The sequence below is a fragment of the Oncorhynchus mykiss genome, chromosome 16 (genome assembly GCF_013265735.2).
Source record: "Oncorhynchus mykiss isolate Arlee chromosome 16, USDA_OmykA_1.1, whole genome shotgun sequence".
Lineage (NCBI taxonomy): Eukaryota > Metazoa > Chordata > Actinopteri > Salmoniformes > Salmonidae > Oncorhynchus > Oncorhynchus mykiss.
Genome location: NC_048580.1, coordinates 76,375,719 through 76,400,844, shown reverse-complemented (window position 1 = coordinate 76,400,844; position 25,126 = coordinate 76,375,719). Strand labels below are relative to the sequence as shown.

The following is a 25,126-nucleotide window of genomic DNA, read 5'->3' as shown; positions in this document are numbered from 1 at the left end:
AATACCCACAGAACACACTGTAATACCTGGAACAATACCCACAGAACACACTGTAATACCTGGAACAATACCCACAGAACACACTGTAATACCTGGAACAATACCCACAGATCACACTGTAATACCTGGAACAATACCCACAGAACACACTGTAATACCTGGAACAACACCCACAGAACACTAATACCTGGCACAAAACCCACAGAACACTGTAATATCTGGAACAAAACCCACCGAACACTGTAATACCTGCAACAATACCCACAGAACACTGTAATACCTGGAACAATACCCACAGAACACTGTAATACCTGGAACAATACCCACAGATCACACTGTAATACCTGGAACAATACCCACAGAACACACTGTAATACCTGGAACAACACCCACAGAACACACTGTAATACCTGGAACAATACCCACAGAACACACTGTAATACCTGGAACAATACCCACAGAACACTGTAATACCTGGAACAATACCCAGAGAACAATATAATACCTGGAACAATACCCATAGAACAACACCCACTGTAATACCTGGAACAATACCCACAGAACACTGTAATACCTGGAACAACACCCACATAACACTGTAATACCTGGAACAATACCCACAGAACACACTGTAATACCTGGAACAATACCCACAGAACACACTGTAATACCTGGAACAATACCCACAGAACACACTGTAATACCTGGAACAATACCCACAGATCACACTGTAATACCTGGAACAATACCCACAGAACACACTGTAATACCTGGAACAACACCCACAGAACACTAATACCTGGCACAAAACCCACAGAACACTGTAATATCTGGAACAAAACCCACCGAACACTGTAATACCTGGAACAATACCCACAGAACACTGTAATACCCGGAACAATACCCACAGAACACTGTAATACCCGGAACAATACCCACAGAACACTGTAAAACCCAGAACAATACCCACAGAACACTGTAATACCCAGAACAATACCCACATAAAACGAATACCTGGAACAACACCCACAGAACATTGTAATACCTGCAACAATACCCACAGAACACTGTAATACCTGGAACAATAACCCAGAGAACAATGTAATACCTGGAACAATACCCACAGAACACTGTAATACCTAGAACAATACCCACATAACACACTGTAATACCTGGAACAATACCCACAGAACACACTGTAATAACTGGAACAATACCCACTGTAGTACCTGGAACAATACCCACTGTAGTACCTGGAACAATACCCACAGAACACTGTAATACCTGCAACAATACCCACAGAACACTGTAATACCTGGAACAATACCCACATAACACACTGTAATATCTGGAACAATACCCACTGTAGTACCTGGAACAATACCCACAGAACACTGTAATACCTGCAACAATCCCCACAGAACACTGTAATACCTGGAACAATACCCACATAACACACTGTAATACCTGGAACAATACCCACAGAACACACTGTAATACCTGGAACAATACCCACTGTAGTACCTGCAACAATACCCACAGAACACTGTAATACCTGCAACAACACCCACTGTAGTACCTGGAACAATACCCACAGAACACACTGTAATACCTGAAACAATACCCACAGAACACTGTAATACCTGCAACAATACCCACAGAACACTGTAATACCTGGAACAATACCCACAGAACACTGTAATACCTGGAACAATACCCAGAGAACAATGTAATACCTGGAACAATACCCACAGAACACTGTAATACCTGGAACAATACCCACAGAACACACTGTAATACCTGGAACAATACCCACAGATCACACTGTAATACCTGGAACAATACCCACAGAACACTGTAATACCTGGAACAACACCCACATAACACTGTAATACCTGGAACAATACCCACAGAACACACTGTAATACCTGGAACAATACCCACAGAACACACTGTAATACCTGGAACAATACCCACAGAACACACTGTAATACCTGGAACAATACCCACAGATCACACTGTAATACCTGGAACAATACCCACAGAACACACTGTAATACCTGGAACAACACCCACAGAACACTAATACCTGGCACAAAACCCACAGAACACTGTAATACCTGGAACAAAACCCACAGAACACTGTAATACCTGGAACAATACCCACAGAACACACTGTAATACCTGGAACAATACCCACAGAACACACTGTAATAACTGGAACAATACCCACTGTAGTACCTGGAACAATACCCACTGTAGTACCTGGAACAATACCCACAGAACACTGTAATACCTGCAACAATACCCACAGAACACTGTAATACCTGGAACAATACCCACATAACACACTGTAATACCTGGAACAATACCCACTGTAGTACCTGGAACAATACCCACAGAACACTGTAATACCTGGAACAATACCCAGAGAACAATACCCACTGTAATACCTGGAACAATACCCACAGAACACTGTAATACCTGGAACAACACCCACATAACACTGTAATACCTGGAACAATACCCACAGAACACACTGTAATACCTGGAACAATACCCACAGAACACACTGTAATACCTGAAACAATACCCACAGAACACTGTAATACATGCAACAATACCCACAGAACACTGTAATACCTGGAACAATACCCACAGAACACTGTAATACCTGGAACAATACCCAGAGAACAATGTAATACCTGGAACAATACCCATAGAACAACACCCACTGTAATACCTGGAACAATACCCACAGAACACTGTAATACCTGGAACAACACCCACATAACACTGTAATACCTGGAACAATACCCACAGAACACACTGTAATACCTGGAACAATACCTACAGAACACACTGTAATACCTGGAACAATACCCACAGAACACACTGTAATACCTGGAACAATACCCACAGATCACACTGTAATACCTGGAACAATACCCACAGAACACACTGTAATACCTGGAACAATACCTACAGAACACACTGTAATACCTGGAACAATACCCACAGAACACACTGTAATACCTGGAACAATACCCACAGATCACACTGTAATACCTGGAACAATACCCACAGAACACACTGTAATACCTGGAACAATACCCACAGAACACTGTAATGCCCAGAACAATACCCACAGAACACTGTAATACCCGGAACAATACCCACAGAACACTGTAATACCCAGAACAATACCCACAGAACACTGTAATACCCAGAACAATACCCACATAAAACGAATACCTGGAACAACACCCACAGAACATTGTAATACCTGCAACAATACCCACAGAACACTGTAATACCTGGAACAATAACCCAGAGAACAATGTAATACCTGGAACAATACCCACATAACACACTGTAATACCTGGAACAATACCCACAGAACACACTGTAATAACTGGAACAATACCCACTGTAGTACCTGGAACAATACCCACTGTAGTACCTGGAACAATACCCACAGAACACTGTAATACCTGCAACAATACCCACAGAACACTGTAATACCTGGAACAATACCCACATAACACACTGTAATATCTGGAACAATACCCACTGTAGTACCTGGAACAATACCCACAGAACACTGTAATACCTGCAACAATACCCACAGAACACTGTAATACCTGGAACAATACCCACATAACACACTGTAATACCTGGAACAATACCCACAGAACACACTGTAATACCTGGAACAATACCCACTGTAGTACCTGAAACAATACCCACAGAACACTGTAATACCTGCAACAACACCCACTGTAGTACCTGGAACAATACCCACAGAACACTGTAATACCTGGAACAATACCCACATAACACACTGTAATACCTGGAACAATACCCACAGAACACACTGTAATACCTGGAACAATACCCACTGTAGTACCTGCAACAATACCCACAGAACACTGTAATACCTGCAACAACACCCACTGTAGTACCTGGAACAATACCCACAGAACACTAATAACTGGAACAATACCCACAGAACACTGTAATACCTGGAACAACACCCATAGAGCACTGTAATACCCGGAACAATACCCACAGAACACTGTAATACCTGGAACAATACCCACTGTAATACCTGCAACAATACCCACAGAACACTGTAATACCTGCAACAACACCCACTGTAGTACCTGGAACAATACCCACAGAACACTAATAACTGGAACAATACCCACAGAACACTGTAGTACCTGGAACAATACCCACAGAACACACTGTAATACCTGGAACAATACCCACAGAACACACTGTAATACCTGGAACAATACCCACAGAACACACTGTAATACCTGGAACAATACCCACAGAACACACTGTAATACCTGGAACAATACCCACAGAACACACTGTAATACCTGGAACAATACCCACAGAACACACTGTGATACCTGGAACAATACCCACAGAACACACTGTGATACCTGGAACAATACCCACAGAACACACTGTGATCCCTGGAACAATACCCACAGAACACACTGTAATACCTGGAACAATACCTACAGAACACTGTAATACCTGGAACAATACCCATAGAACAATACCCACAGAACACTAATACCTGGAACAATACCCACAGAACACTGTAATGCCTGGAACAATACCCACAGAACACACTGTAATACCTGGAACAATACCCACAGAACACACTGTAATACCTGGAACAATACCCACAGATCACACTGTAATACCTGGAACAATACCCACAGAACACACTGTAATACCTGGAACAACACCCACAGAACACTAATACCTGGCACAAAACCCACAGAACACTGTAATACCTGGAACAAAACCCACAGAACACTGTAACACCTGGAACAATACCCACAGAACACTGTAATACCCGGAACAACACCCACAGAACACTGTAATACCCGGAACAATACCCACAGAACACTGTAATACCCGGAACTACACCCACAGAACACTGTAATACCCAGAACAATACCCACATAAAACTAATACCTGGAACAATACCCACAGAACATTGTAATACCTGCAACAATACCCACAGAACACTGTAATACCTGGAACAATAACCCAGAGAACAATGTAATACCTGGAACAATACCCACAGAACACTGTAATACCTGGAACAAGACCCACATAACACATTGTAATACCTGGAACAATACCCACAGAACACACTGTAATAACTGGAACAATACCCACTGTAGTACCTGGAACAATACCCACTGTAGTACCTGGAACAATACCCACAGAACACTGTAATACCTGCAACAATACCCACAGAACACTGTAATACCTGGAACAATACCCACATAACACACTGTAATACCTGGAACAATACCCACTGTAGTACCTGGAACAATACCCACAGAACACTGTAATACCTGGAACAATACCCAGAGAACAATGTAATACCTGGAACAATACCCATAGAACAATACCCACTGTAATACCTGGAACAATACCCACAGAACACTGTAATACCTGGAACAACACCCACATAACACTGTAATACCTGGAACAATACCCACAGAACACACTGTAATACCTGGAACAATACCCACAGAACACACTGTAATACCTGAAACAATACCCACAGAACACTGTAATACCTGCAACAATACCCACAGAACACTGTAATACCTGGAACAATACCCACAGAACACTGTAATACCTGGAACAATACCCACAGATCACACTGTAATACCTGGAACAATACCCACAGAACACACTGTAATACCTGGAACAACACCCACAGAACACACTGTAATACCTGGAACAATACCCACAGAACACACTGTAATACCTGGAACAATACCCACAGAACACTGTAATACCTGGAACAATACCCAGAGAACAATATAATACCTGGAACAATACCCATAGAACAACACCCACTGTAATACCTGGAACAATACCCACAGAACACTGTAATACCTGGAACAACACCCACATAACACTGTAATACCTGGAACAATACCCACAGAACACACTGTAATACCTGGAACAATACCCACAGAACACACTGTAATACCTGGAACAATACCCACAGAACACACTGTAATACCTGGAACAATACCCACAGATCACACTGTAATACCTGGAACAATACCCACAGAACACACTGTAATACCTGGAACAACACCCACAGAACACTAATACCTGGCACAAAACCCACAGAACACTGTAATATCTGGAACAAAACCCACCGAACACTGTAATACCTGGAACAATACCCACAGAACACTGTAATACCCGGAACAATACCCACAGAACACTGTAATACCCGGAACAATACCCACAGAACACTGTAAAACCCAGAACAATACCCACAGAACACTGTAATACCCAGAACAATACCCACATAAAACGAATACCTGGAACAACACCCACAGAACATTGTAATACCTGCAACAATACCCACAGAACACTGTAATACCTGGAACAATAACCCAGAGAACAATGTAATACCTGGAACAATACCCACAGAACACTGTAATACCTAGAACAATACCCACATAACACACTGTAATACCTGGAACAATACCCACAGAACACACTGTAATAACTGGAACAATACCCACTGTAGTACCTGGAACAATACCCACTGTAGTACCTGGAACAATACCCACAGAACACTGTAATACCTGCAACAATACCCACAGAACACTGTAATACCTGGAACAATACCCACATAACACACTGTAATATCTGGAACAATACCCACTGTAGTACCTGGAACAATACCCACAGAACACTGTAATACCTGCAACAATCCCCACAGAACACTGTAATACCTGGAACAATACCCACATAACACACTGTAATACCTGGAACAATACCCACAGAACACACTGTAATACCTGGAACAATACCCACTGTAGTACCTGCAACAATACCCACAGAACACTGTAATACCTGCAACAACACCCACTGTAGTACCTGGAACAATACCCACAGAACACTAATAACTGGAACAATACCCACAGAACACTGTAATACCTGGAACAACACCCATAGAGCACTGTAATACCCGGAACAATACCCACAGAACACTGTAATACCTGGAACAATACCCACTGTAATACCTGCAACAATACCCACAGAACACTGTAATACCTGCAACAACACCCACTGTAGTACCTGGAACAATACCCACAGAACACTAATAACTGGAACAATACCCACAGAACACTGTAGTACCTGGAACAATACCCACAGAACACACTGTAATACCTGGAACAATACCCACAGAACACACTGTAATACCTGGAACAATACCCACAAAACACACTGTAATACCTGGAACAATACCCACAGAACACACTGTAATACCTGGAACAATACCCACAGAACACACAGTAATACCTGGAACAATACCCACAGAACACACTGTGATACCTGGAACAATACCCACAGAACACCCTGTGATACCTGGAACACTACCCACAGAACACACTGTGATCCCTGGAACAATACCCACAGAACACACTGTAATACCTGGAACAATACCCACAGAACACTGTAATGCCTGGAACAATACCCACAGAACACACTGTAATACCTGGAACAATACCCACAGAACACACTGTAATACATGGAACAATACCCACAGAACACACTGTAATACCCGGAACAATACCCACAGAACACTGTAATACCCAGAACAATACCCACAGAACACTGTAATACCCAGAACAATACCCACATAAAACGAATACCTGGAACAACACCCACAGAACATTGTAATACCTGCAACAATACCCACAGAACACTGTAATACCTGGAACAATAACCCAGAGAACAATGTAATACCTGGAACAATACCCACAGAACACTGTAATACCTAGAACAATACCCACATAACACACTGTAATACCTGGAACAATACCCACAGAACACACTGTAATAACTGGAACAATACCCACTGTAGTACCTGGAACAATACCCACTGTAGTACCTGGAACAATACCCACAGAACACTGTAATACCTGCAACAATACCCACAGAACACTGTAATACCTGGAACAATACCCACATAACACACTGTAATATCTGGAACAATACCCACTGTAGTACCTGGAACAATACCCACAGAACACTGTAATACCTGCAACAATCCCCACAGAACACTGTAATACCTGGAACAATACCCACATAACACACTGTAATACCTGGAACAATACCCACAGAACACACTGTAATACCTGGAACAATACCCACTGTAGTACCTGCAACAATACCCACAGAACACTGTAATACCTGCAACAACACCCACTGTAGTACCTGGAACAATACCCACAGAACACTAATAACTGGAACAATACCCACAGAACACTGTAATACCTGGAACAACACCCATAGAGCACTGTAATACCCGGAACAATACCCACAGAACACTGTAATACCTGGAACAATACCCACTGTAATACCTGCAACAATACCCACAGAACACTGTAATACCTGCAACAACACCCACTGTAGTACCTGGAACAATACCCACAGAACACTAATAACTGGAACAATACCCACAGAACACTGTAGTACCTGGAACAATACCCACAGAACACACTGTAATACCTGGAACAATACCCACAGAACACACTGTAATACCTGGAACAATACCCACAAAACACACTGTAATACCTGGAACAATACCCACAGAACACACTGTAATACCTGGAACAATACCCACAGAACACACAGTAATACCTGGAACAATACCCACAGAACACACTGTGATACCTGGAACAATACCCACAGAACACACTGTGATACCTGGAACACTACCCACAGAACACACTGTGATCCCTGGAACAATACCCACAGAACACACTGTAATACCTGGAACAATACCCACAGAACACACTGTAATACCTGGAACAATACCCACAGAACACACTGTAATACCTGGAACAATACCCACAGAACACACTGTAATACCTGGAACAATACCCACAGAACACACTGTAATACCTGGAACAATACCCACAGAACACACTGTAATACCTGGAACAATACCCACAGAACACTGTAATACCTGGAACAATACCCACAGAACACTGTAATACCTGGAACAACACCCACAGAACACTGTAATACCTGGAACAATACCCACAGAACACACTGTAATACCTGGAACAATACCCACAGAACACACTGTAATACCTGGAACAATACCCACAGAACACACTGTAATACCTGGAACAATACCCACAGAACACACTGTAATACCTGGAACAATACCCACATAACACATTGTAATACCTGGAACAATACCCACATAACACACTGTAATACCTGGAACAACACCCACATAACACTAATACCTGGAACAATACCCACATAACACTAATACCTGGAACAATACCCACAGAACACACTAATACCTGGAACAGTATTTGGAGACAAACAGTTGGGATCATCCCTGCACAGCAAGTTCAGAGAGAGGAGGGTGATTCCAGTCTACAGTCTGACCTTAATTAGTTTGGATCAGTCACAGAGTAAAGGTCGACCCAGCTGTAGAACATCTACATTACATAGCGGGGTGACTTCCTGCTTCACAGACATCAACACAACTGAAATCTGTCAGGACTCCCGAGCACGATAGTCTGTCTCACCTCTCAACCAGCTGCTTGTATCTGGGGATCTCTCTGGCGTAGAGCAGCTTGTTCACTGGAGAGTCCTACAGGTCAACAAAACCACCGTCATCACTACACGTGTTAATATGGATTAGAAAATATAGATACAAGACTCCTTTTCCTTAACCTGTTCTCGCAGGCTAAAGTTGTCTGGACCTGATGAGGAACGACAAGAGCTCCGAATCTGAATCGTCATCATTGATAATGTCGATGACTGATTTCTCCCTACTGTATTGTGAAAATACCATCAATAAAATATCACACAATCAAGATGTTGAAACTTGGAAGTGTTTCTGACCCGTCCGACTTTGTGTTCGGAGGTGGTGCAGGAGTCGATGAACGTCTGAGCGATGACCGAGAGGACGGCGTCCACGCTATCCGTCACCTGAACGTCAAACACAAACTGAGGATTCTTCAAGATGTTCACCCAGAACCTCAGAGGCAGGCTGGGAGGGAACGCAAATACTATTGTTACTGAAAGGACATAGAAAATATACAAAAAAAAACAATATCACATTTGTTCAGTCGTTGATCACCGACACAGTGAGTTGTTATTTAGTACGCGAGGTGATCAGTCTGCTCTGTCACCGATCGCAGTCAATCTTTCAACCATCGAAAGTCCCATTTCTCTCTGCAGTGAACTTTTAATATAGAAGAAGGAGGGAAGAGTTGCATTTCACTGAATTGTATTTAAAAATGTATAGAAGGACAAACCAGTAACCAGGAGACCGATGACAAACTGACCTGTTGGTCTTCCAGACCAGTAACCAGGAGACCGATGACAAACTGACCTGTTGGTCTTCCAGATGTGCACGGTCTCGGGATCGTCGATGCCGTGTTTCTCCGCCATGTCATCCAGGAAGTCGAAGAAGAAGCGCACAGCGATGGGAGGAGGACGCTTGGTGTTGAGGATGGCTACGAACACATCGTCTACAAACTTCTGCAGCGTCCCCTAGAGAGGAGAGAGACAACATCCTCTAGACACAGAGCTAGGTGTATACCATACCATCTGCAGGGCCCGCTCCCCTCCTCCCCCCCGACAGTAGGGCCCGCTCCCCTCCTCCCCCCCCCCCCGACAGTAGGGCCCGCTCCCCTCCTCCGCCCGACAGTAGGGCCCGCTCCCCTCCTCCGCCCGACAGTAGGGCCCGCTCCCCTCCTCCCCCCCGACAGTAGGGCCCGCTCCCCTCCTCCCCCCCGACAGTAGGGCCCGCTCCCCTCCTCCCCCCCGACAGTAGGGCCCGCTCCCCTCCTCCCCCCCGACAGTAGGGCCCGCTCCCCTCCTCCACCCCGACAGTAGGGCCCGCTCGACAGTAGGGCCCACTCCTCCCGACATTGGGGCCTGCTCCCCCCCTCCTCCCGAAATTAGGGCCCGCTCCCCCCTCCTCCCGACATTAGGGCCCACTTCCCCCCTCCTCCCGACATTAGGGCCCACTCCCCCCCCCCCTCCTCCCGACATTAGGGCCCACTCCCCCCCCCCCCTCCTCCCGACATTAGGGCCCACTCCCCCCCCCCCCCCCCTCCTCCCGACATTAGGGCCCACCCCCCCCCTCCTCCCGACATTAGGGCCAATTCCCCCCCCTACTCCCGCCATTAGGGCCCGCTCCCCCCTCCTCCCGACATTAGGGCCCGCTCCCCCACTCCTCCCGACATTAGGGCCCGCTCCCCCCCCTCCTGAAATTAGGGCCCGCTCCCCCCCCCCCTCCTGAAATTAGGGCCCGCTCCCCCCCTCCTGAAATTAGGGCCCGCTCCCCGCCTCCCCCCGACAGTAGGCCCGCTCCCCGCCTCCCCCCGACAGTAGGGCCCACTCTCCCCCCGACAGTAGGGCCCACTCTCCCCCCGACAGTAGGGCCCACTCTCCCCCCGACAGTAGGGCCCACTCTCCCCCCGACAGTAGGCCCGCTCCCCGCCTCCCCCCGACAGTAGGGCCCACTCTCCCCCCGACAGTAGGGCCCACTCTCCCCCCTCCTCCCTACATTAGGACATTACATTTCACATGTCCACAAACTTCAAAGTGTTTCCTTTCAAATGGTATCAAGGCAGGCAGTTAGATTTGGGTCATTTTAGGTGGAAATTGAAAAAAAAGGGTCCAATCCTTTTGATTATTTACACTTTGGATGGTGAATCAATACACCCAGTCACTACAAAGATACAGGCGTCTTTCCTAACTCAGCTGCCGGAGAGGAAGGAAACCACTCAGGGATTTCACCATGAGGCCAATGGTGAGTTTAAATGCTGTGATAGGAGATCACTGAGGATGGATCAACAACATTGTAGTTAATCCACAATACTAACCTAAATGACAGAGTGAAAAGGATGCATCCTGTTTGCAATCAGGCACTAAAGTAATACTGCAAAAAATGTGGCAAAGCGTTATGTTTGTGTCAAATCCAATACAACACATTACTGAGTATCACTCTTCATATTTTCAATCATAGTGGTGGCTGCATCCTGCTATGGGTATGCTTGTCATCGTTAAGGACTGGAGAGTTTTTCAGGATAAAAAAAAAGAAACAGAATGGAGCTGAGCACAGGCAAAATCCTAGAGGAAAACCTGGTTCAGTCTGCTTTCCACCAGACACTGGGAGATGAATTCACCTTTCAGCAGGACAATAACTTTAAACATCGGATGCATTGATGGGTCTCATGTCAGTATTCCTACCCCTTGACTTATTCCACATTTTGTTGTGTTACAGGCTGAATTCAAAATGGATTGAATAGAAATATACATTTTTGTTATTTGTATTGTATCTTATTTACATAAGTATTCAAACCCCCTATGAGTCAATACATGTTAGAATCACCTTACAGCTGTGAGTCTTTCTGGGTCAGTCTCTAAGAGTGATTACAGCTGGGAGTCTTTCTGGGTCAGTCTCTAAGAGTGATTACAGCTGGGAGTCTTTCTGGGTCTCTAAGAGCTTTACACACCTGGATTGTACAATATTTGCACATGATTTAGTTGTGTATTCTTCAAGCTCTGTCAAATTGGTTGTTGATCATTGCTAGACAGGCATTTTCAAGTGTTGCCAAAGATCTTGAAGCCGATTTAAGTCAAAACTGTAACTCGGCCACTCAGGAACGTTCATCGCCTTCTTGGTAAGAAACTCCAATGTAGATTTGGTCTTGTATTTTAGGTTATTGTCCTGCTGAAAGGTGAATACTTATGATATGCACTCTGGTATAGCCTGAACCCGTTCCCTGTGTGTGTGTGTGTGGGTGTGTGTGTGTGTGTGTGTGTGTGTGTGTGTGTGTGTGTACCTACCTTCATAGATAGTAGTCGTGTCAGGTATATCTCTGGTATGGCCTTGGCCCTCTCCCTCTCTCTCATGCTGCTGTGTTTGGGGATCTCTGGTTCCTCGTTGGACTTCACCAGGTGCCACAGCCTCAGCCCCTCCTCCCCCTCCAACATGGGCATCTCTACGGAGAACACAGAGGGACACACTTACAGTTCCATACAGGGACACACAGGGCAAATCTGAAAATACTACCGAGGGGAACAGGGTACCACTATAGAGGGAGACACAGGGGAACAGGGTACCACTATAGAGGGAGACACAGGGTTACAGGGTACCACTATAGAGGGAGACACAGGGTAACAGGGTACCACTATAGATAGAGGGAGACACAGGGTAACAGGGTACCACTATAGATGGAGACACAGGGTAACAGGGTACCACTATAGATAGAGGGAGACACAGGGTAACTGGATACCACTATAGAGGGAGACACAGGGGAACAGGGTACCACTATAGAGGGAGGCACACCATATTCATTATAGTAGTATCCTACTGTTGACATTAATCACAGACAGGGTACCACTATAGAGGGAGGCACACCATATTCATTATAGTAGTATCCTACTGTTGACATTAAACACAGACAGGGTACCACTATAGAGGGAGACACAGGGTAACAGGGTACCACTATAGAGGGAGACACACCATATTCTTTATAGTAGTATCCTACTGTTGACATTAATCACAGACAGGGTGCCACTTTGGAAGCATCCATGAAGATGGAATTAGTTTAACAGATATCCGTCTGGTTCCGCCTTCCATTACTCAGCTACCAAAACAGATCATAACACTGAAGGTCACTATCAAATCGCTGCAGTAATGACGTACGATAGCATAACGGGTTCTACAGTAGTATAACGGGTTCTGCGGTAGTATAACGGGTTCTGCGGTAGTATAACGGGTTCTGCGGTAGTATAACGGGTTTTACGGTAGTATAACGGGTTTTACGGTAGTATAACGGGTTCTACGGTAGTATAACGGATTCTACGGTAGTATAACGGGTTTTACGGTAGCATAACGGGTTTTACGGTAGTATAACGGGTTTTACGGTAGTATAACGGGTTCTACGGTAGTATAACGGATTCTACGGTAGTATAACGGTTCTGCGGTAGTGTAACGGGTTCTGCGGTAGTATAACGGGTTCTACGGTAGTATAACGGGTTCTACGGTAGTATAACAGGCTATACGGTAGTATAACGGGTTTTACGGTAGTATAACGGGTTCTGCGGTAGTATAACAGGTGCTACGGTAGTATAACGGGTTCTGCGGTAGTATAACAGGTGCTACGGTAGTATAACGGGCTATACGGTAGTATAACGGGTTCTACGGTAGTATAACAGGTGCTACGGTAGTATAACGGGTTCTATAGTAGTATAACGGGTTCTATAGTAGTATAACGGGTTCTATAGTATAACGGGTTCTATAGTAGTATAACGGGTTCTATAGCAGTATAACAGGTTCTATAGTAGTATAACAGGTTCTATAGTAGTATAACAGGTTCTATAGTAGTATAACAGGTTCTATAGTAGTATAACAGGTTCTATAGTAGTATAACAGGTTCTATAGTAGTATAACAGGTTCTATAGTATAACAGGATCTATAGTATAACAGGTTCTATAGTAGTATAACAGGTTCTATAGTAGTATAACAGGTTCTATAGTATAACAGGTTCTATAGTAGTATAACAGGTTCTATAGTAGTATAACAGGTTCTATAGTGGTATAACAGGTTCTATAGTAGTATAACAGGTTCTATAGTATAACAGGTTCTAGTATAACAGGTTCTAGTATAACAGGTTCTATAGTATAACAGGTTCTATAGTATAACAGGTTCTATAGTAGTATAACAGGTTCTATAGTAGTATAACAGGTTCTATAGTAGTATAACATGTTATATAGTAGTATAACAGGTTCTATAGTAGTATAACAGGTTCTATAGTAGTACAGGTTCTATAGTAGTATAACAGGTTCTATAGTAGTATAACAGGTTCTATAGTAGTATAACAGGTTCTATAGTAGTATAACAGGTTCTATAGTATAACAGGTTCTATAGTAGTATAACAGGTTCTATAGTAGTATAACAGGTTCTATAGTATAACAGGTTCTATAGTAGTATAACAGGTTCTATAGTATAACAGGTTCTATAGTAGTATAACAGGTTCTATAGTAGTATAACAGGTTCTATAGTAGTATAACAGGATCTATAGTAGTATAACAGGATCTATAGTATAACAGGTTCTATAGTAGTATAACATGTTCTATAGTAGTATAACAGGTTCTATAGTATAACAGGTTCTATAGTAGTATAACAGGTTCTATAGTAGTATAACAGGTTCTATAGTGGTATAACAGGTTCTATAGTAGTATAACAGGTTCTATAGTATAACAGGTTCTAGTATAACAGGTTCTATAGTATAACAGGTTCTATAGTATAACAGGTTCTATAGTAGTATAACAGGTTCTATAGTAGTATAACATGGTATATATAGGAGTATAACAGGTTCTATAGTAGTATAACAGGTTCTATAGTAGTATAACAGGTTCTATAGTAGTATAACAGGTTCTATAGTAGTATAACAGGTTCTATAGTAGTATAACAGGTTCTATAGTAGTATAACAGGTTCTATAGTAGTGTAACAGGTTCTATAGTAGTATAACAGGATCTATAGTATAACAGGTTCTATAGTAGTATAACATGTTCTATAGTAGTATAACAGGTTCTATAGTATAACAGGTTCTATAGTAGTATAACAGGATCTATAGTATAACAGGTTCTATAGTAGTATAACATGTTCTATAGTAGTATAACAGGTTCTATAGTATAACAGGTTCTATAGTAGTATAACAGGTTCTATAGTAGTATAACAGGTTCTATAGTGGTATAACAGGTTCTATAGTAGTATAACAGGTTCTATAGTATAACAGGTTCTATAGTAGTATAACAGGTTCTATAGTAGTATAACAGGTTCTATAGTAGTATAACAGGTTCTAGTATAACAGGTTCTATAGTAGTATAACAGGTTCTATAGTGGTATAACAGGTTCTCTAGTAGTATAACAGGTTCTATAGTATAACAGGTTCTAGTATAACAGGTTCTATAGTATAACAGGTTCTATAGTATAACATGTTCTATCGTAGTATAACAGGTTCTATAGTAGTATAACAGGTTCTATAGTAGTATAACAGGTTCTATAGTAGTATAACAGGTTCTATAGTAGTATAACAGGTTCTATAGTAGTATAACAGGTTCTATAGTAGTATAACAGGATCTATAGTATAACAGTTTCTATAGTAGTATAACATGTTCTATAGTAGTATAACAGGTTCTATAGTAGTATAACATGTTCTATAGTAGTATAACAGGTTCTATAGTATAACAGGTTCTATAGTAGTATAACAGGTTCTATAGTAGTATAACAGGTTCTATAGTAGTATAACAGGTTCTATAGTGGTATAACAGGTTCTATAGTGGTATAACAGGTTCTATAGTAGTATAACAGGTTCTATAGTAGTATAACAGGTTCTAGTATAACAGGTTCTATAGTATAACAGGTTCTATAGTAGTATAACAGGATCTATAGTATAACAGGTTCTATAGTAGTATAACAGGTTCTATAGTATAACAGGTTCTATAGTATAACAGGTTCTATAGTAGTATAACAGGTTCTATAGTAGTATAACAGGTTCTATAGTAGTATAACAGGTTCTATAGTAGTATAACAGGTTCTATAGTAGTATAACAGGTTCTAGTATATCAGTGTTTACTCTCTCCAGTCTGGTAGACCTGGGGTATCCCCATGACGACAGCTGATCTGGGGATCAGAGCCACGGTCGCTCCGTCTGGCACCTGAGGAGAGTAAACAATTACTTTAGCAGATCTCATCAGTGTGTGTGTGTAGGGGTCGTGTGTGTGGGGGCCGTGTGTGTAGGGGTCGTGTGTGTGTGGGGGTCGTGTGTGTGTAGGGGTCGTGTGTGTGTAGGGGTCGTGTGTGTAGGGGTCGTGTGTGTGGGTCGTGTGTGTGTGTAGGGGTGGTGTGTGTGTGTGTATGTGTGTGTGTGTGGTACCTTGTAGTGCTGCAGAGTGTTGAGTTTCTTCCAGCGTCCCTGGACGACTGCTGTGACATCATCGTCTGACAGAGTCAGGTGACCCGCCTGCCCCGATCTCCATTCTGACGACGAAAATCACATTCACCTCATATCAGTGACGAAAACATCCTCGGGACAGAATGCCTGTGTTTGAACCCTGGTTACCTGAACGTTACAAGACCGTGCTAGCCCGATAAGCTCAAGCCTAGTGATTAGCTTGGGGAGCTAACGCGATTCTTCAGGTCTCGGGCAAGTTAACCCTGAGCCTGGTTCATACAAACATCTCCGTCACATACCCAGATCTCTGTTTGCAGAGTAACCTTGTATGAATGGTGCTTTACAAACTGACGGTTCAGTATTTCTTACTAAAGGTTCTGGAAACCAGAACTGGTGTGTTGACCACCAATTAAAACATCACGTTGACCACCAATTAAAACATCACGTTGACCACCAATTAAAACATCACGTTGACCACCAATTAAAACATCACGTTGACCACCAATTAAAACATCACGATGACCACCAATTAAAACATCACGTTGACCACCAATTAAAACATCACGTTGACCACCAATTAAAACATCACGATGACCACCAATTAAAACATCACGATGACCACCAATTAAAACATCACGATGACCACCAATTAAAACATCACGATGACCACCAATTAAAACATCACGTTGACCACCAATTAAAACATCACATTGACCACCAATTAAAACATCACGTTGACCACCAATTAAAACATCACGATGACCACCAATTAAAACGCCACATTGACCACCAATTAAAACATCACATTGACCACCAATTAAAACATCACATTGACCACCAATTAAAACATCACGATGACCACCAATTAAAACATCACGTTGACCACCAATTAAAACATCACATTGACCACCAATTAAAACATCACGTTGACCACCAATTAAAACATCACGTTGACCACCAATTAAAACGTCACGTTGACCACCAATTAAAACATCACGTTGACCACCAATTAAAACATCACGTTGACCACCAATTAAAACATCACATTGACCACCAATTAAAACATCACGATGACCACCAATTAAAACATCACGTTGACCACCAATTAAAACATCACATTGACCACCAATTAAAACATCACGTTGACCACCAATTAAAACATCACGTTGACCACCAATTAAAACGTCACGTTGACCACCAATTAAAACATCACGTTGACCACCAATTAAAACATCACGTTGACCACCAATTAAAACATCACATTGACCACCAATTAAAACATCACATTGACCACCAATTAAAACATCACATTGACCACCAATTAAAACATCACATTGACCACCAATTAAAACGTCACGTTGACCACCAATTAAAACATCACATTGACCACCAATTAAAACATCACGTTAACCACCAATTAAAACATCACGTTAACCACCAATTAAAACATCACGTTAACCACCAATTAAAACATCACGTTGACCACCAATTAAAACATCACAGTGACCACCAATTAAAACATCACATTGACCACCAATTAAAACATCACATTGACCACCAATTAAAACATCACGTTGACCACCAATTAAAACATCACGTTGACCACCAATTAAAACATCACATTGACCACCAATTAAAACATCACATTGACCACCAATTAAAACATCACATTGACCACCAATTAAAACATCACGTTGACCACCAATTAAAACATCACATTGACCACCAATTAAAACATCACGTTGACCACCAATTAAAACATCACATTGACCACCAATTAAAACATCACATTGACCACCAATTAAAACATCACATTGACCACCAATTAAAACATCACATTGACCACCAATTAAAACATCACATTGACCACCAATTAAAACATCACGTTGACCACCAATTAAAACATCACGTTGACCACCAATTAAAACATCACGTTGACCAGAAATTAAAACATCACATTGACCACCAATTAAAACATCACGTTGACCACCAATTAAAACATCACATTGACCACCAATTAAAACATCACATTGACCACCAATTAAAACATCACATTGACCATAATTAAAACATCAAATTCATTAGTAGAGTTTTGCTATTATATTCATTGAGGTAACAATAGCCATAGACAACTATTCCCTGTTCCTTACCCGGGCCTCGGGTGTCCCTGTTCCTTACCCGGGCCTCGGGTGTCCCTGTTCCTTACCCGGGCCTCGGGTGTCCCTGTTCCTTACCCGGGCCTCGGGTCCCTGTTCCTTACCCGGGCCTCGGGTCCCTGTTCCTTACCCGGGACTCTATTCCTTAGCCGGGTCTCTATACCTTACCCGGGACTCTATACCTTACCCGGGACTCTATTCCTTACCCGGGTCTCTATACCTTACCCGGGACTCTATACCTTACCCGGGACTCTATTCCTTTCCCGGGACTCTATTCCTTACCCGGGACTCTATTCCTTACCCAGGACTCCATTCCTTACCCGGGACTCTATTCCTTACCCGGGACTCTATTCTTTACCCGGGACTCTATTCCTTACCCGGGACTCTATTCTTTACCCGGGCCTCGGGTGTCCCTGTTCCTTACCCGGGCCTCGGGTCCCTGTTCCTTACCCGGGCCTCTATACCTTACCCAGGACTCTATACCTTACCCAGGTCTAGTGAGTCTGCAGCAGGTCTCTGTGAGAAGGGAGCTCCTTTATAGATCTGGTCTAGGATCTTGTCTTTGACCTGTGTGATGGTGTCGGTGTCCAACACCTTGACGGGACACGGCTGCACCTCCACACCACTCTTCACCACCAGAGTCTGACCAGACAGAGGAGAGAGTAGTAAAGAGTTAGAGAGAGAGAGGGTAGTGTGTGAAATGGAGTGCACTACTTTAGACCAGAGCCCTATGGCACCCTATTCCCTATATAGTGCACTACTTTAGACCAGAGCCCTATGGCACCCTATTCCCTATATAGTGCACTACTTTAGACCAGGGCCCTATGGTCTATATGGGTCTATACTATACAGGGAATAGGGTGCCATTTCAAATACAGCTGAAGTGTATCAGTGGACTTAAGGTGGACTCAGACGTCTTCATACGAAGTGGAGTGACTTCTCTCTTCCAGACATCAGCCACAACAAATCTATTTGGAAACGGTTCAAAAGAAGACGTATGTCTGATGATGAAACGAGAGACATACGATCGAGCAGTAGTCGATGTCCTCTCTCAGTAGATGGCTGTCGTTCAGGGTGCGCTTGGCCTTCCCCGTCACAGCGTCTACTGGTCCCTTATCCACCTGGTACTTGATGGCTCTGTACAGCATATACAGGGGCTCCCCAGCCACCTCCTACAGGGGCACACACACACATACGATAGAGCAGTAGTACCACCTGGTACTTGATGGCTCTGTACAGCATATACAGGGGCTCCCCAGCCACCTCCTACAGGGGCACACAGTAGGAGGGTCAGATACACACGTTCATGGGAATAATGGAGACATTTAGAGAGACAGAGAGAGAGTAGAGAGGAGAGAGGGAGAGCTTGGCTGAGACATACGATAGAGCAGCATATACAGGGGCTCCCCAGCCACCTCCTACAGGGGCACACAGACACACACACACATACGATAGAGCAGCATATACAGGGGCTCCCCAGCCACCTCCTACAGTAGGAGGGTCAGATACACACGTATTTATGACAACACAAGCCTGCTAAACACGTGTATGTGACAAATACAATTTGATTTGACACATTTCTGTGGGTAATGAGGAAGTCGGGAAAAATGTTCAGCTTCACACACACCTTGAGGAAGGAGTAGAGACAGATGGACATCCAGTTGGTGAGCATCTTCTCCACCACTGTCTCCGTCCTGAGACAGAGAACGAAAGAGAGCGAGAGAGAGCGAGAGAGAGCGAGAGAGAGCGAGAGAGAGCGAGAGAGAGCGAGAGAGAGCGAGAGAGAGCAAGAGAGAGCAAGAGAGAGCACGAGAGAAGAGAGCGAGAGAGAGAGAGAGCACGAGAGAGAGAGAGAGAGAGAGAGCACGAGAGAGAGAGAGAGAGAGAGAGAGAGAGAGAGAGAGAGAGAGAGAGAGAGAGAGAGAGAGAGAGAGAGAGAGAGAGAGAGAGAGAGAGAGAGAGAGAGAGAGAGAGGGAAGGAGAGAAAAGAGGGAGGAAAGAGAGAAGTTAGGAACAATGTAAAAGCCAGGGGAAATGCTACTGAGCTGAAGCCTGGGAATCTGGTCTTCACACCTCAAAATAACTGGTTCATCAAGTGGTTCACCGAACCACCTCTGTTACACAAAACGGGTTCGTCAAGGCCGTGTTAGCCCACTGAGCTAAAGAGCCCTGTTGGCCCTGGTCAAAGGGACTTCACTATATAGACCCTGGTCAAAGAGACTTCACTATATATAGACCCTGGTCAGAGAGACTTCACTATATATAGACCCTGGTCAGAGAGACTTCACTATATATAGACCCTGGTCAGAGAGACTTCACTATATAGACCCTGGTCAGAGAGACTTCACTATATATAGACCCTGGTCAGAGAGACTTCACTATATATAGACCCTGGTCAGAGAGACTTCACTATATATACCCTGGTCAAAGAGACTTCACTATATATAGACCCTGGTCAGAGAGACTTCACTATATAGACCCTGGTCAGAGAGACTTCACTATATAGACCCTGGTCAGAGAGACTTCACTATATATACCCTGGTCAAAGGGACTTCACTATATAGACCCTGGTCAAAGGGACTTCACTATATATAGACCCTGGTCAGAGAGACTTCACTATATAGACCCTGGTCAGAGAGACTTCACTATATATAGACCCTGGTCAGAGAGACTTCACTATATATAGACCCTGGTCAGAGAGACTTCACTATATATAGACCCTGGTCAGAGAGACTTCACTATATATAGACCCTGGTCAGAGAGACTTCACTATATATAGACCCTGGTCAAAGAGACTTCACTATATAGACCCTGGTCAGAGAGACTTCACTATATAGACCCTGGTCAGAGAGACTTCACTATATATAGACCCTGGTCAGAGAGACTTCACTATATATACCCTGGTCAAAGGGACTTCACTATATAGACCCTGGTCAAAGGGACTTCACTATATATAGACCCTGGTCAGAGAGACTTCACTATATAGACCCTGGTCAGAGAGACTTCACTATATATAGACCCTGGTCAGAGAGACTTCACTATATATAGACCCTGGTCAGAGAGACTTCACTATATATAGACCCTGGTCAGAGAGACTTCACTATATATAGACCCTGGTCAGAGAGACTTCACTATATATAGACCCTGGTCAAAGAGACTTCACTATATAGACCCTGGTCAGAGAGACTTCACTATATAGACCCTGGTCAGAGAGACTTCACTATATATAGACCCTGGTCAGAGAGACTTCACTATATATACCCTGGTCAAAGGGACTTCACTATATAGACCCTGGTCAAAGGGACTTCACTATATATAGACCCTGGTCAGAGAGACTTCACTATATAGACCCTGGTCAGAGAGACTTCACTATATATAGACCCTGGTCAGAGAGACTTCACTATATATAGACCCTGGTCAGAGAGACTTCACTATATATAGACCCTGGTCAGAGAGACTTCACTATATATACCCTGGTCAAAGGGACTTCACTATATATAGACCCTGGTCAGAGAGACTTCACTATATATAGACCCTGGTCAAAGAGACTTCACTATATAGACCCTGGTCAGAGAGACTTCACTATATATAGACCCTGGTCAGAGAGACTTCACTATATATACCCTGGTCAAAGAGACTTCACTATATATAGACCCTGGTCAGAGAGACTTCACTATATAGACCCTGGTCAGAGAGACTTCACTATATATAGACCCTGGTCAGAGAGACTTCACTATATAGACCCTGGTCAGAGAGACTTCACTATATAGACCCTGGTCAGAGAGACTTCACTATATAGACCCTGGTCAAAGAGACTTCACTATATATAGACCCTGGTCAGAGAGACTTCACTATATAGACCCTGGTCAGAGAGACTTCACTATATATAGACCCTGGTCAGAGAGACTTCACTATATAGACCCTGGTCAGAGAGACTTCACTATATAGACCCTGGTCAAAGAGACTTCACTATATAGACCCTGGTCAGAGAGACTTCACAATATATAGACCCTGGTCAGAGAGACTTCACTATATAGACCCTGGTCAGAGAGACTTCACTATATAGACCCTGGTCAAAGAGACTTCACTATATATAGACCCTGGTCAGAGAGACTTCACTATATATAGACCCTGGTCAAAGAGACTTCACTATATAGACCCTGGTCAGAGAGACTTCACTATATATAGACCCTGGTCAGAGAGACTTCACTATATATAGACCCTGGTCAGAGAGACTTCACTATATAGACCCTGGTCAAAGAGACTTCACTATATATAGACCCTGGTCAGAGAGACTTCACTATATATAGACCCTGGTCAGAGAGACTTCACTATATAGACCCTGGTCAAAGAGACTTCACTATATAGACCCTGGTCAGAGAGACTTCACTATATATAGACCCTGGTCAGAGAGACTTCACTATATATAGACCCTGGTCAGAGAGACTTCACTATATAGACCCTGGTCAGAGAGACTTCACTATATAGACCCTGGTCAAAGAGACTTCACTATATAGACCCTGGTCAGAGAGACTTCACTATATATACCCTGGTCAGAGAGACTTCACTATATAGACCCTGGTCAGAGAGACTTCACTATATATAGACCCTGGTCAGAGAGACTTCACTATATATAGACCCTGGTCAGAGAGACTTCACTATATATAGACCCTGGTCAAAGAGACTTCACTATATAGACCCTGGTCAGAGAGACTTCACTATATATAGACCCTGGTCAGAGAGACTTCACTATATATAGACCCTGGTCAGAGAGACTTCACTATATATAGACCCTGGTCAGAGAGACTTCACTATATATAGACCCTGGTCAGAGAGACTTCACTATATATAGACCCTGGTCAAAGAGACTTCACTATATATAGACCCTGGTCAAAGAGACTTCACTATATAGACCCTGGTCAGAGAGACTTCACTATATAGACCCTGGTCAGAGAGACTTCACTATATAGACCCTGGTCAGAGAGACTTCACTATATAGACCCTGGTCAGAGAGACTTCACTATATAGACCCTGGTCAGAGAGACTTCACTATATATAGACCCTGGTCAAAGAGACTTCACTATATAGTGATATGTGAGATGTAACCGGTCCAGGTCCACCAGGACCCACCTGCGCAGCATGAGTTTGGGGTTCTTGGTGACGTATTGCTGCACCAAGTCTCCCAGTAAGGTCTTCATGACATCAGTGAAGTACTCCAGCTGGTCGTGCAGGGCCATGGTCAGGAGAGACGCCACGTAGCCACGGTCACGCTGGGAGAAGTTTTGCTGGGCCTCTAGGGTGTGGATGAACTGGAGTGGGGAGAAGGAGAGGAGGAGAGGGAGAAGGAGGGGAGGAGGGGGAGAAGGAGGGGAGGAGGGGGAGAAGGAGAGGAGTAGGGGGAGAAGGAGAGGGAGGAGAGGAGGAGGAGAGGGAGAAGGAGGAGAGGAGGAGAGGGAGAAGGAGAGGAGGACGGGAGTAGGAAAGGATAAGAGGAGAGGGAGGAGGACGAGGAGGGCGAGGAGGAGAGGGAGGAGGAGGGCGAGGAGGAGAGGGAGGAGGAGGGCGAGGGAGGAGGGCGAGGAGGAGAGGGAGGAGGAGGAGGAGAGGGAGGAGGAGGAGAGGGATCAGGAGGAGGGTGAGGAGGAGAGGGAGGAGGAGGAGGGTGAGGAGGAGAGGGAGGAGGAGGAGGGTGAGGAGGAGGAGGAGAGGGAGGAGGGCGAGGAGGAGGAGGGCGGAGGAGGAGAGGGAGGGAGGAGGGCGAGGAGGAGAGGGAGGGAGGAGGGCGAGGAGGAGAGGGAGGAGGAGGAGGACGAGGAGGAGGGCGAGGAGGAGAGGGAGGAGGAGGAGGACGACGAGGAGGAGAGGGAGGAGGAGGAGGGCGAGGAGGAGAGGGAGGAGAGGAGGAGGAGAGAGATTAGAGTTAGAGAAATCTTTGTTTGTTGGTC

The 25,126-nt window shown here is 44.0% G+C and overlaps 1 protein-coding gene across 2 annotated transcripts in view; it reads right to left on the bottom strand.

Annotated features, from left to right (window-relative positions):
• The window catches only part of LOC110491187 (plexin-B3), a 102,499-nt gene that overhangs the window by 13,581 nt on the left and 63,792 nt on the right, over positions 1–25,126 (bottom strand). For both annotated transcript variants that reach the window (XM_036947821.1, XM_036947822.1), the window contains exons 20-29: positions 24,312–24,490; positions 20,809–20,875; positions 20,207–20,353; positions 19,670–19,823; positions 17,008–17,111; positions 16,708–16,789; positions 12,910–13,064; positions 10,442–10,602; positions 9,949–10,096; positions 9,630–9,694 (exon numbers count right to left, since the gene is read on the bottom strand). In XM_036947821.1, the coding sequence (XP_036803716.1) occupies positions 9,630–9,694; positions 9,949–10,096; positions 10,442–10,602; positions 12,910–13,064; positions 16,708–16,789; positions 17,008–17,111; positions 19,670–19,823; positions 20,207–20,353; positions 20,809–20,875; positions 24,312–24,490 (1,262 nt within the window). The remainder of the gene's footprint in view (positions 1–9,629; positions 9,695–9,948; positions 10,097–10,441; positions 10,603–12,909; positions 13,065–16,707; positions 16,790–17,007; positions 17,112–19,669; positions 19,824–20,206; positions 20,354–20,808; positions 20,876–24,311; positions 24,491–25,126) is intronic.